Source organism: Neofelis nebulosa, chromosome X (genome assembly GCF_028018385.1).
Source record: "Neofelis nebulosa isolate mNeoNeb1 chromosome X, mNeoNeb1.pri, whole genome shotgun sequence".
NCBI classification, from domain to species: Eukaryota; Metazoa; Chordata; class Mammalia; order Carnivora; family Felidae; genus Neofelis; species Neofelis nebulosa.
The window spans coordinates 41,955,009-41,968,691 of record NC_080800.1 but is presented as its reverse complement, the minus strand read 5'-3'; the positions used below and the strand labels follow the sequence as shown (position 1 = coordinate 41,968,691).

The 13,683-nt window shown below is 53.1% G+C and overlaps 2 protein-coding genes across 4 annotated transcripts in view; one reads left to right on the top strand and one right to left on the bottom strand.

Moving 5' to 3' along the window:
• Positions 1–2,094, top strand: part of SYN1 (synapsin I) — a 51,633-nt gene extending 49,539 nt beyond the window's left edge. Inside the window, exon 13 of one of the 2 annotated variants that reach the window (XM_058714647.1) lies at positions 976–2,094. In XM_058714647.1, coding sequence (XP_058570630.1) covers positions 976–1,111 — 136 coding nt within the window. In that variant the 3' untranslated portion in view covers positions 1,112–2,094. The remainder of the gene's footprint in view (positions 1–975) is intronic. The other variant, XM_058714648.1, reaches the window with a different exon arrangement.
• ARAF (A-Raf proto-oncogene, serine/threonine kinase) lies at positions 2,086–13,388 on the bottom strand. Of its 2 annotated transcripts, none has more exons than XM_058714649.1 (16): positions 13,258–13,388; positions 11,808–12,002; positions 11,534–11,637; positions 10,446–10,548; positions 10,198–10,352; positions 9,993–10,091; positions 7,710–7,851; positions 7,579–7,606; positions 7,337–7,488; positions 7,042–7,244; positions 5,112–5,288; positions 4,949–5,009; positions 4,355–4,459; positions 3,985–4,116; positions 2,864–2,998; positions 2,086–2,666 (listed from the first exon to the last, which is right to left on the bottom strand). In XM_058714649.1, the coding sequence occupies exons 2-16, from the start codon at positions 11,901–11,903 to the stop codon at positions 2,532–2,534; spliced, it is 1,827 nt and encodes a 608-aa protein (XP_058570632.1). In that variant the 5' UTR covers positions 11,904–12,002; positions 13,258–13,388; the 3' UTR covers positions 2,086–2,531. The 2 variants fall into 2 exon arrangements, with proteins under 2 accessions (XP_058570632.1, XP_058570633.1); XM_058714650.1 differs by having other exon boundaries at positions 11,808–11,962.
• Between the last annotated feature and the right edge of the window lie 295 nt (positions 13,389–13,683).

Here is a 13,683-nt window from a genome sequence, read left to right as displayed (position 1 = left end):
TGGCCCCAGCTCCCAGGCTCCTCGGACCCAGGTCCTATACAGGAGTCCCAAGAGTTCGATCTTCAGTCTGGACAGAACCTCATCCAACCTATACACACACACACACCCCACCGCCCCACTTCACGGAGGCTCCTGCCCTCCATCCCAGACATTTGTGGCAGAACCCCAGAAAAACCCCTTTTCAGTTCACAGTCTTCCTACTAGGCCCCTGGGAAAGCCCCCTCCCCCAGCCCCCCAGGCACCTTGCTGACTGACCCTGCCCATCAAATCCTCCACCCAGCCGCACTGCACTGGAGCCTTTGCAGAAAAACGCACCCTTCTCCTACCCAACTGGACTCCTCCCAGCCGAACCCCCAGACTCTTCCTGGCCTACTCACAGCCCCGCTCTATCACTTCCCGCTCTTTCTAGCTTGTCCTCATGCTTTTCCTACAGTCTAGCCTCCCTTCTGGGCCATTTCAGTCTCCTCCCAAATCATCACATGGTGCTCTCTGCCTCTTCTGGTCCACTCCAGACTGCCCCCACCCCAGCCTGAGCTCAGAAGTCCTCCCCACCACATCCAAATGCTCCCCCTTAGATTGCCCTCCACCCACACTAGCCTGTCCTCGGTGCAAACCCCACCGCACTCCCTCCCCGACTCCTCACGAAGACTGGGAGGCTCCCTGCCAATCTTCAGCTTTACATCCTCCCAGTCTAGTCTACAATTTGGAGAAGGTGCAGGCCAAGACTCCTCCCACTAAGCCCAGACTTCACCTTGGATCCAAGTCCTCCTAGTCTGGCCCAGGGCTCCCCCACTCCACCTGAGAATCCATCAGGGTCCAGGCCTGTGCTGGTGGGTGGGAGGGTCACAGGCACAGCCCCAGGACTAGAGGGGCAGGGCTGGGCCGGGCCTGGGGTAACATTGTGTTTCTCTCCCCTTCCTCCCCTCCTCCCCACCCCCCCCCTTCCTCCCATGCCTCCACCTTGTCTCTCTCTAGCAAATCCCAGTCTCTGACCAATGCCTTCAACCTTCCAGAGCCAGCCCCGCCCAGGCCCAGCCTTAGCCAGGACGAGGTGAAAGCTGAGACCATCCGCAGCCTGAGGAAGTCTTTCGCCAGCCTCTTCTCCGACTGACACCCCACCCTGAGAACCCTTAATTCCTCCTGGGCAACCCCTCTCTGGGCCCTGAATCCATTTCTCACTTTTGGAATCTCCAGATCCCTTGAGAAGTCCTCTCCTGGTCTGCCCAGACCCCTCTTCTCACTCTGCAGAATGCCCAAGTCCCTGGGGAGACCGCACTCCTGGTCCTACAACCAATTCTCACTTTGGAATTCCCGAGTCCCTATAAAAGGCCACTCTCGGCCACCTCAAGACTTTTTTTTCAGTTTTAGAGCCTCCAAATTCCTGAAAATCTCTACTCCTGACCTCCCCCCCCCCTTCCAGAGTGCACTTTCCTTCCCAGAAGCTCCCAAACACCAGGGAACACGTTCTGGCCCTAACACTACTGAGTCCCCTCCTGGAACCCTGAAATTCCTGGGAAACCATACTCCTGGTCCCAGATCTCTCAAGGACACCTTGTTCCCCATCAAGATTTCCTAGATCCCAAAGAAACCCCTACCTTGGAGCCCCTTTTCAGGGATCTCACATCTCTGGAGTTCCACCTCTTCAGATGCCATTCTCCAGCCCTGCAAGGATGTCTCTTAACCACCCCTCAACCCCACTAATCACATCGGGAGGTCCTCCCACTGCTAGGACCCTTCTGTTCCCCAGGGACCCACACTCCCACTTTCCTGCCTCTGACAGCTATCTCTAAATATGCAAACTCCACCCATCTTCCCAGAATCCTTTGCACATGGAGGGCCAGTGGTCCTCTGCTTCCCCACCTTTGCCGTGATGTCTGTGTCTGTGACTGACGTGGCCTCCTCTTGTGCCGTGCTTGGCATATGTGGTCCTCGTTCATCGTGCCGCCTGTGGTGATGCGTGCAGTGGCGCTGTTTGTGTGGTCCGCACTTCCCCCCTCAACCACTCCTTGCCTGGACTCACTCCCACCCTTCAGCGGCTCTGAACCCCATGAGAAGAGTCGGGAAGCAAAATAAACAAGCAAAGGCCCAGCAGAATTCTGTGCTTCTTGGTGAATAGGGGAGTCCTTGAATGGCGGGGAAGACACAGAGGGGACCCCCCAAATCCACATGGGGTGCTGGGGACCCCAAAATCCAGTGGAAGGCACATCAGGCACAAATTCCAGAGGTTCTGAGTGGAATCCCTGCCACAGATCCCAGCCATTGGATACAGAAGAGCTCCCAAATTTAGAAGTATCCCCAAAGCCAAGAGGAAACCAAATTATGGAGGAAGCAGGGGTCTCGGTCTTTGGTGGGGGGGGGGGGGGGCCCAATTCCAGAGGAACTGGAAAAGCACACGGGGACCCTCTCCTCTCCCAGGACGGGATGGGGGATCCTGAGGCAGTATCAGGGCAGAAACAACATTGATTGGCTGGTGGGCAGAGCTCCTTCGTGTGGCAGGCTGAGATTGGTTCCCTGGCGGCTGGGGGCAGGGCCTAAGGCACAAGGCGGGCCGCGCTGAGGAGGCAGGCAGGCAACTCATCAGCCTGGGTGCGGTGCAAGGAGGGTTCGGAGGCACTCCGCTCAATCTTGGGGAGTGACCGCTGCAGCAGCTCAATCGTGGCCAGGATCTGGGGGCAGGGGCAGGTTAGAGGAGGTGTCCAGAGCCACACGGGCACCCCGACACCCACAAACCCCGGCCTAATGGGGAAGTACACACATCATACACTCCTGACCCTTGAAGGTGCACCGTTCCCACTGACCCTGGGAGTCTTCCTCCTCCTCAGACTTGCCCTCCCCAGTGTGTCCGGCCGCCTACCCGGCCCACCTGGGGGAAGAGGGGACGTTCCTCTCGCTGGAACTTGAGGCAGTCAGACAGCAGGCGCCGCATGGCCTTAGGGCAGTTGCTGGAGATTTTGCTGAGGTCCGGGGACAGATAGCCACGGCCCACCATGAAGATAATCTGGGGGGGGGGGGCAGGAATGCGGTGATCTGGGGGTCTGAGCTGAGAGGCTGAGGGAATTCTGGGTCTCAAGGGGCTTTGGAGGCTCCTTTTTGGGAAACTAGGGTACTCTGGGTATTCGGGTCTGAGGACTGTGGGTATCTTGTAGATGCAAGGATTCTGGGTCTCTGAGGACTTGGGACTGTGTCTCTGAAGACAAGGATTCTCTGCTTGCAGAACAGAACTTACGCTCAGGAGAAGTCAAGAATTGTAGGTATCCCTTGGCTCACAGGTTTCTAGGGGGCTTAGAAGCCCAGAAAGTACTGGGTCAGGGGAAACATAAAGTTCTGGGTCTGGAGGGAGCTAAGTGACTCTAAATCTCAGGAGTTCGTATTTCTCTAGGTGTCTGGGTGCTAGAGGACTATGGGTCCATGCATCCTGTAGGACTGTGAGTGCTCAGGGCTTGGAACCTAGAGGATCCCCAATTTCAGAGGTCCTGGAAGATTCCACACTTTAGACCTGGGAAAACTGTGACAGTCCAGGCCTAAAACATCATGGGTTCCAGGGCCCCAAAGGCCTGCTAGATGCCCAAGGCCTGAATGACTGTGGGTATCTGTGAGCATTCCAAAAGCACAGATGGCTTCTGTGACAGGCAGAAACCGAATTCTGGGCTTTTTGGGACTTGGGGGATTTTGAGCACTGAGGCCAGAGGACTGTAGGTATCAGAGTTCCAGAGGGCTTCTGGGTACTTGGGGGCCCTGTGGGATCCTGGGTATAGGGGATTCAAGAGATTCTGGACTTCAAGGACCCAGAGGCTGATAGATGTATAGGGGAGGAGAGGATTCTGACTAGGGAAGACCAGAGAATTCTGGGAGTTCTCAGCCCAGAAGACTTTGGGTTTCTGGGGGAAGTGTGGCATTCTTGGTCTTTACAAGGAGGAAGTCTAAGGTTTGGAGGCTGAGGGGACTCCCTTCCCTGAGAGATTATGGGTAAGGTGTGGGGCTCACCTGGTCACGGCTGCCAATGTGGCTGTAAGGCAGCGAGCCTGTCATGAGCTCATAGAGCACAACCCCGTAGGCGTAGACATCCGACTGGAAGCTGTAGGGGTTCGGGTCCTGCATACGGATCACCTCAGCCGCCTTCGATAGGGCAGACCAGACCAGGCAGGGGGATCATGGAGGCCAGAAAATGGCTGGCCAGAGTCCCAGATCCCACTAGCCACACTGGGTACAACTGGGAACACCCTCACAAGGTAAAAACATGAGCAGTCTAGACACCACATCTGGCAAAAGTATCCCCGTTCCCACTCAGCTCCTCACATCGTGGCCCAGCAACCCATGTCCCTATATGGCCCCAGTCCAGCCTGGCCAAACTCACCATCCATAGCACAGAGCCTGAGGGCTGTTCCAAGGGCTGGGCCCCGCTCCACCGTGTCTTCACCGTGGCCAGGCCAAAGTCACCAATCTTCACTGTGAGCCCCTCGTGTAGGAAGATGTCCACCAGGGTCAAGGGCCACTACAGGAGCTCCCAATAGCCACATCTCTCATCCTGACTGGGAGGTTCCCACTGATGCCTCCACACTCGTGCCTCTGACCCTGACCAGAAGCCCCCCAATATCACACAAACTAGCCACAATCTTGACTCGGGCTGGGAACTCCAATTAGTGCTCCCTACTTTGGCCCCCCTGTGACTCCCGGCCAGGAAGCCCCTCGAGTGGCACCCATAACTGCCACTCCCATGACCCTGATCAGAACTCCCTGTAATGTCCTCCACAGCTGCCATACTTTAGACCCTGACCAAAGTCCCCAGGAACAGCACCCAAACCAGTCGCAACTTTGAACCCTGACCAAGAGAGCCCCATTAAAGCCCCTATTAAGCCACATGACACATGCCCCTCCCTATGCATCTCCAGAAGGCCCCCCAACAAGAGCCATCCCTCTAAGCCCCCACCCCACCCAAGCCCTTAGACAGGGACAGGCAGATACTGTTAGACTTGAGATCTCGGTGGATGATGTTCTTGGCATGGAGGTAGCTGTAGGGATGGAAGCAGGCGGCAAATTGGCTGGGGGTGACCTCATCTCCCCACCCCAAGCCTGCCAGCCCCCTCCCTTTGTCCCCAGGTCAAGAGGCTCACTCCATGCCCTGGGCAGTCTGCCGGGCCACGTCGATGAGCTGGACCATGTCGAAGCGTGTGTCGGCCACATGTAGGTGGTGGTACAGGCTGGAGCCCTCACACCACTGTGTGATGATGGCAAATCCCGGCCGGGTCATGAAGCCCATGAATAGCAAGATGTTGACATGACGCGTCTTCCTGCAGGCAGGGAAGGTGGTACCAGGACAGGAAGGAAAAAAGAGCAACTGTCACTCACTTTGTGAGCATCAGGAGTGGTGCTGTTCACTGCTGCCTTCTGTCATCATTTCCACCCTGTCTTTCAGGAGGCTCAGGGCCAGGCTGTGGCCAGGTTCAGTGCCTTTCTGACATATGTTTCATGGGCTACGATCCCACCCCAGGGGCTTACATCCCAAGCTTCCTCATCCAAGTCTCCCAACAAAAGCAGCAGGGAGCAATTACTGACCCCGCCCCTCTGCCGACCAGTGGCTCTCCATCATCAACACCTGCCAACCTCTGACCTTGACCATGACCTGGGCCTGTGACCACTCTACAGACAAGAAAGGGGAATGCCAACCTTCTTCATCGATGTATCGTCGTAATACCGATAAATGCCGGTAAAAATACCAGTGACATGTGACTATGTCCTGTTAATCACCACGAGAGGCTTCAAGGTAAAGAGCTTTGGGTTAGGACTCAGATCAGAGTCTGTGTTCCAATCCAGGCTCCCCCAGGTACTCACTGTGCAACCTCAGGGAGGACACTTAACCTCTCTGTGGTCATTTTCCTCAACTTCCAAACTGTGATAATTAGATTAGCTGCCTTATAGGGAAGCTGGGAAGAGTAATTAGTAAATAATCTGTAAGGCACTTCGAAGAGCACCTAATGCGTAAGCACCCTGAAAATGTCACTGTCCTTGTTGTTATTGCTACTGGGTACCTGAGTCTACCTCACAGAAGCTCTGTCACAGATGAACAGATCCCCTCTGATTTAGAAGAAAAACCATCATTCCTTATAGAAGTAAGTAGTAACCACAGTAGTAACAGTAACACAAACGCACACAACATCAACGATGCTCTGCCATTTTGCTCACGTCGCAGTGGATGATAGAGGACGTGAGCATTCCTCACAGTGGGCGGATTATGATTAAAATATTGACATAATGCAAATTTAGAGCGTGCTCAAGTAATTTCACAGGGAGGAACAGAGAATAAAAGTTTTCTTACTGCGGCATCTGTAATGAGGATAACTATTAAGATAGCACAAGAAATTCTGATAACGTCAACTCTGTGACACAGTTGTGCCCATTTGTCAGAGGGAAAGTCCACGCCAGCAACCCCAGGAGTGGTAGCAACTAGATAGGCAGAAAAGGAACCCCGGGGTTTCTCAGTGCCAATTAATTAATATCGCATTAAAGACAGATTAAGGAGAGCAACTACAATCGTTAATTACTCCACGATTAAATTACGGTCACCATTACAGTTAAATAATACTGCTCTTTCAATTACGGCATTGCTGTAATTAATAACAGGAACGCAACACGGTAAGCATCCCACAAACGATACAGCAGACACAGAGGGGAAGGAGGGACGCAAGCCTTCCTGGCAATGTGGTTGACACTATGCTATTAATGGAAGGGCACACAGTAAGGCCGAGGTCCTGGCCTGCTGCCACACCCATTTCACAGCAGGCGAATGACAAGACCCACGGTTTGCAGGCAGAGACGTTAATTAATATCAGTATCAACCCCAACACAAACAATACTATCTTCAGCTGTGCTCTACCCATACCCACTTCCCAGAGGGGAAAGGGACGGCCCGGATGAGAAACAACTTCCAATTATGGTTATAACACAACACAAACACGGGTGCTGTGCGGGAAGTGCCCCAAGCCCGGCCTTTCCCCAGGGAGGGGCCAGAGCTGCCCCGCCGCCCCCACACGAGTGCAATCTCACCTGAGCACCTGCATCTCGTTCTTGAAGGCCTGCGCCTGCTCCGCTGTAGGTTGGGCCACCTTGAGCACCTTCACGGCCACATCGCCATGCCACCGCCCGCGAAACACGGTGCCAAACGAGCCCGTCCCGATCCTCTTCAGCAGCTGCACCTCGCTGGGCGGCACCTCCCAGTAATAGCCCGAGTCCCGGTACCCCAGATTCTTCTGTGGGCCACACGGCGGCATCTCAGGGGCCTGCCCGCTTCCCTCAACACTCAGCCTGTGGCGCCCCCACCAAAGGTTCCCCGGGAGCTTACCACTTTCTTCTTGTCATCAGCCAAGGACTTCCGCTCCCGTGGCTCACGCTGCTCCGATGGGGATTTGGAATGTGGGGACTTCCTCCCCGAGGGCACGCTGGGGCTGGGGCTCCCCCGGGGGGCTCCATCGCCACCGCCTCTACTACCAGCAGCTGCGGTTGTGGAAGGGATGTGAGTGGAGGCATGTGGAGTGTGGTTGGGGGGGGGGCACAAGCGGAAGGGCTGTGGGGGGGCAGACTCACCATCGGTGCTGAAACTCTGGGCAGTGAGCTGGAGGAAGAGGGACGGGACTCAGAGAGGGGACAGGGGAGCCAACCGGAACAGCTCCCCCCTCTGCCCGGTGCCCTCCGTGACTGACACCCGCACCACCAACCTGGAGGAGGCCGGAGTCCATGGGGGCCGTGGTGCTGACCATGTGCACGTTGGGAGTGGATGTGGAGCGGATGCGCTGGAGTGGGGCGTTGGCAGGGGCGGGGAAGGGAAAGTGCTCAGGGTCGCGGTGCTGGGTGCGGGAGCTGGCAGGGGAAAGCCTGTGAAATCACTGTCGGCCCAACAAGGGAACAAGTAAAGCCGCCCCCCACCCCAGTAAAGGTAGGTCTAGCTCAGAGTAAGTCAACGTGATCACGATTCACTTCCTCAAGAAACACTTGTTGAATGCCTACCCTGTGCCAGATACCATTAGAGCTGGTGGAAGGAAAACTGTGGGCACAGCACGTAAAAGTTCTTGCCCTCGTGGGACTGATGTTCCAGTACGGACAGAGCGCCGTAACAACCCAAGAATATTTAATATGCCCACTGCTGACAGGGGCAGAAAAGAGAAAAATAAAGCAACATGAGGAGACAGAAAGTGGCCCTAGTAGGGTCTGGAAAGGCTTCTCTGACGTAACATCTGAGTAAAGACCTAAGGAGAGACAGCAAGCCACACAGATAGTGGGGGAAAGAGCAATATATAATATTTTATAACCATGCATACTATTCAAATATATCATTACATAATGCACAACACATTAGCTGTATTCAAAATGCCAATGTTTCCAAATATATATATTATAATAACGTCATACAGTTGACCCTTGAACAATGCAGAGGTTAGAGGCACCAGATCCCTGCCCAGGTGAACACCCACGTATAACCTCTGACTCCCCCAAAACTTAATTACTGAGAGCCTACCTTTGACCAGAAGCCTTACCGAGAACATAAACAGTCAATTAACACAAAGTGTGTATGTTCTATGTAGTATATCCTGTAGTCTTACAATAGATTTACAGAGCAAAGTAAGCTAAAGAAAAGAAAGTGTTTTGGGGGCACCTGGGTGGCTCAGCGGGTTAAGTGCCTGACTCGGGCTCGGGTCACAGTCTCACGGTTTGTGAGCTGGAGCCCTGCGTCAGGCTCTGCACTGACAGCGCAGAGCCTGCTTAAGGTTCTCTCTCTGCCCCTCCTGCACTCTCTCTCTCTCTCAAAATAAATAAATCAACATTTTTTTTAAAAGGAGAGAAAGAAAACGTTTTTAAGAAAATCATAAGAAGGGTGCCTGGGTGGCTCAGTCATTCATTAAGCATCTGACTTCGACTCAGGTCATGATCTCACAGTTTGTGAGTTTGAGCCCCATGTCGGGTGAGCTTGAGCCCCGCTTCAGGTGAGCCCCGCTTCTCTCTATCTTTCTCTCACTCTGCCCCTTCTGGGATTCTCTCTCTCTCTGCCCCTCACTCACTTGTACCCTTCTCTCTCTTTTAAAAAAAAAAAAGAAAAGAAAAGAAAAAAATCACAGGAAAGAGAAATGCATTTATAGTACTGTATGTAAAAAATCCACAAGTGGACCCACACAGTTCAAACCCATGTTGTTCAAGGGTCAGCTGTATATGTTATACATAGATGTGTGTCAACACATAAAGATGTATGTTATATATATATTGAAACATTACAAACACATTTTAAAATGTTCCTTTCACTATCCTGAAATGAAATTTATAGGCAATTAATCCACATATACCCATAATTAAAAATAACACAATGCCCTAACTTTACTATTTTATATTATGTAAAAATGTGTATTTTACATTATATGACGGTAGTGTAAGTAGCACACATGATGATGTATTTATAGCATACCGTACAAATACAGACATTCTAAAATACATAATCAAACAGATAAAATGCATGTTTTATGAACTTACACTATCTTAGAATAATATACTTTAATATAGAAATACTACAGTATTATAATACTTAACATAAAGGAGAAATAAAATGGAATTTATGGTAAAATAATATGTATTTCAAAATGGAAAGGCTTGAGAATGGTTATACTCCAAGAATTAACAAAATAGTTAGATGCTTCATATATGTATTTATAATTAATAAGGACTTCTTATTCTGTAGCAGATCTTGTCCTAAGCAGTGGATGTGTCTTAACATATTTAAATCCTCACCAGAACCCTATGTGGTAAAAAGTATTATTATCTCCTCTTTGTAGATGAGAAAACTAAGGCCCAGAGAGATTGGGTAACTTGCCCAAGGTCCATGCCCTTACTCACAGTTGTAAGTACTCAATAAATGTTTGTCAAATAAACAAATGAATGAAGCATGGCTTGTGGTCTACAAAGGACTCCAGATCTTTTTCTCCTGACAACAGGCGTTCAGCTATAGGCATCCCTACCTGGGACCCTGAGGGGTTAGCGGCTCATTCAGGGGGCGGTTCGAGGGAGCCTCGTGCTGTCTGGAGCCTCCGGACAAATCCTGGACACTGTGGTAGACCCTTGAGGGCATTAAGGGTGTACAGCAAGAGGACAAGGGTCAAATGTCTATAAGAGCTTGTGGCCTCTGTCCTCCCCATTCCCCAACCCAACCCAGGCCAGGCTCACTGTCGGCGGTTGGTACTCATGTCAACACAGACTGTGGGGACCTTGGAGGAACAGTGCTGGTGGAACTTGTAGCCACAGGTTTGGCAGCGGAAGCCATGGAACAGAAACTTAAGGCAGAAGTCACAGAATGCCAGGCTGAAGAACGTCTTCCGTACCTGCTGCCACAGAGCAGGGAAGGTTGAGGCCTGGTCAAGGACTCTCCCTGCCCCATGCCCACAGTCTTCCCCCACCATCCACTCCACACTCACAAAATTGTGCATGGTCAGTGGCACATCTTCAAGGACCTCTACGATGAGCTCCTCTCCATCCAGGGGGGCAATGGCTGTGTCCCAAGCAGTGACTGTCTTTCGCCTGCAGGGGGCATGGAAGGGAGTGAGAGGGTGGACAGGGACAGTGGAAGGCAGGGAACCCCCAAAAGTCCCTCCAAGCCTACCATCCATAGAGTAATATCTGACATGTTTAAATTTCATTGTGGCAACTCTAGGAGCTAGTTACTCTCCTAGTCCCCATTTTACATATGAGGAAACTGAGACTGAGAGGAAACAGTGACTTGCCCAAAGCCACAAAGGATTGTGAGTGGCAGGACAGTGTGAAGAACCCATGCTCTTTAAAGATTTTTTTTTAGAGAGAGTGTGTGCATGAGTGGGGGAGAGGGGCAGAGGAAGAGAGAGAGGATCTTAAGCAGTCTCCATGCTCAGCATGGAGCCCAACGTGGGGCTCGATCCCACAGCCCTGAAATCACGACCCGAGCCAAAATCAAGAGTCGGGACGCTCAACTGACTGAGCCACCCAGGTGCCCCAGAAGAGTCCATGCTCTCAACCACAAGGTGAGGAGCAAATAAGACAGTGAATAAACAGCAAATCTCAGAAGTGCTCAGCAAGCCCCTGAAAAAGTGGCTGATGAGGCACTGAAACAACAAATGAAAACCCATGTGTGAGTTGAATAACAAAAAAAAATTAAGGCACCCCAGGACACAGGGATAAACAGAAGGCCAGCACGGCCCCTCGCGGCAGACAGAGAGAGAACAGGGAAACGGAGGCAGCAGAGAGCTGACAAATGGATGAAATGGTGAAAGAACAAAACAGATGAATTCTGGGAGGAGGCATGGGAGCAGGGTGAGGACTTGGAGGCTAAGTCGAGAGGAGCTGCTCTGACTTTAAAGGCCAATGAACTAATGAAGGTATGAAACTGGAGCTGGAGGCACTCTTAGTGGACTCACTGAGCTAAGGGAAGACTAATGGGAACTGCAGGACGGAGGGAAGGAGTCAGGCGGCTCTCTGAAATGGGAGGCTGGGCGCCCAGCAGAGGGAGGTGAAGTGGGGGTGGCACACTTACCCCTCAATCAGCCGGTAGACCACACAGCAATCCTGATTAAGACCCCGTACCTTGAGGGCCTTGTCTAGAGAGTCGTAGACACTCATGCCATCCCGGACAGTCACCTGTGTGTTTGTGTGTGCAGATGGGCGGGTCAGTGCCCAACACGGGCCCTAGCCAACTTTCCCCCACGCCTCTGTTAAAGCCTCCTCCCATCCCGAGCCACCCTTCTGAACCAAGACTTACAACGGGGTCCATCCCCACCCCCTGCCAGCTTTGCCCCTGCCACACTCACCACCGTGCGTTGCTTGTTGGGCAGGTACACTTTGACAGTGCCCACTGCCCGGGACGGCTCGGCCCCGTTGGCAGGGGGGCCCCGTGGTGGCTCCATGGAGCCTAAGACTTTGTCAAGACGGACTGAGGCGGGGCTGGGCAGGTGCCATGGGGCTCCTAGAACACAGGAGGGATTCAGAGGTCCAGTAATGACAGTCTGGAAGCAAAGTGGCAGGGGAGGAAAAAAAATTTCAATCTCCAGGCTCCACATCACCCCCTGTTGCCTAATCACACAACAGCCCAAGGGATCCTATTAAACACCCTGAACTCATCCAGTCCCTCCTCTGCTCAGCCTCTCCTGTTGTTTGTCTCACTCTTAAGGGCCGAGGGTGGAGAGGAGGGGACAGTAAGGACACAATGAGAGGCAGCACACTCAGTCCTGGAGGGCACAGGAGTACCCAGTCTCTGCTGGGGGCCAACAATCAAGTCAAACCACACAGCAATGGGGCGTGTCAGGTACATAAAGGACTTGAACAGGCTGTCCTGACTTTTTAATGGACAAAGGGTGGTTACCAGATACTGTGATGACAGAGGCGATGGGAAACAAACAGAAGATCAGATACCGCCCTTAGCTTAGGGGCAATGGGAACTGCACCAAAAGAGTGTTCAAAAGGGCACTGCAGGAATCCCTGAGCCCCGGGCTGTAACGGAAGGTAGGCTCTCCAACACTGCATTATGTGGCTAATGGAAGTCACCAGACTGTGATGGGGAGTTCATAGGGACTCAGCAGACACTATGCTGCAGGGACGGTAAGGGGGAGAAGAACGGAAATGGAGGTCACCGGACATTGTCATGGGGTGAATGGAGGATAATGGTGCGTTACTCAACACGGTAAAGGTGAGATAAACAGGGGTAAAACGGGGGTGGGGGGCTCTAAAATCCCCCCTAATTAATGAAGGGGTCACAGACATATTACTGGTGATAATGGAAGGAGGCTGCGGTGGGTTTCAAGAGTAAAGGGGGAATCCTCAAACATTCTTCCAGTGGGTCAGACATTGATCCAGAATAAGGGGAGCGACTAGTGAACGACATCTCCAAGTACACCCCGTTGTCTGCAAGGAAGGGTCACCAAGAGACCTCAAGGAGGTTTAGAGGGAGTCCGGGCACCACGCCACAACCCAGGCCCCATTCAGCCCGGCCCCGCCTACCAAGGGCTTTCCAGCTCTGCGCAGGCGCGCTGCCACACGCGACGGGCGAAACCATCCCCCGCAGCCACACACCCCTATTCCTGTCTACCCCCCCCCCCCCGCTGTCGACGATGGTCTCGCCCCGGGTCAAACCACTCCTCCGGTTCCGGGCGTGGGGCGCCGGGGCCCAGGCGAAGCCATCCTGGAGCTGAGCCTTCGGTCCCGGCTCCCTGCCCGTGCCCGGCGGTCGCTCCAGAAACCTAACCCCACCGGGCCCGCCCTCACCTGTCACGCCGCTACGGCCACCGCCGCCTCCATCTTGGGCCTGTCTTCTTGTTTCCTCGAAGAGTCCGCCTCCACGGCCCCTCGGACTTTGGCCATTGGCTCCACAGGATTCAGCCCTCAATTCTTATTGGATTAGGGTCACGCCTGTCAAGGCAGGACCGGCGGAATGTGGGTCCTGTTCCGGATTAGGAGGGGCTGCCTGAAACGTCAGGGTCTGGGGCAAATTCACATGTCTGGGCTCGCGCAGGCGCAGTCGGGTGGGGATCTGCGTGTTGTGTACTTTAACCCCAATCGTGCCGTGGTGGAATAAAGCAGGAATTTTTTTTTTCTGCTTTGAGGGTTCCTGAATCTGGCCGGGCAATCCTTAAGTGCCTTTTTTTGGCCAGTGACTGGAGTCCTTGGTACCCATTTGGGATTTTCCTGTGT

Bases quoted from the DNA above. Each gene is read 5' to 3' on its own strand.
- ARAF (XM_058714649.1), bottom strand. From the start codon at position 11,903: ATGGAGCCACCACGGGGCCCCCCTGCCAACGGGGCCGAGCCGTCCCGG. The intron at 7,607-7,709 runs GTTGGTGGTGCG...CTCTTCCTCCAG, and splicing joins TGGACTCCGGCCTCCTCCAG to CTCACTGCCCAGAGTTTCAG. The intron at 7,489-7,578 runs GTGAGTCTGCCC...CCACAACCGCAG, and splicing joins CCAGAGTTTCAGCACCGATG to CTGCTGGTAGTAGAGGCGGT.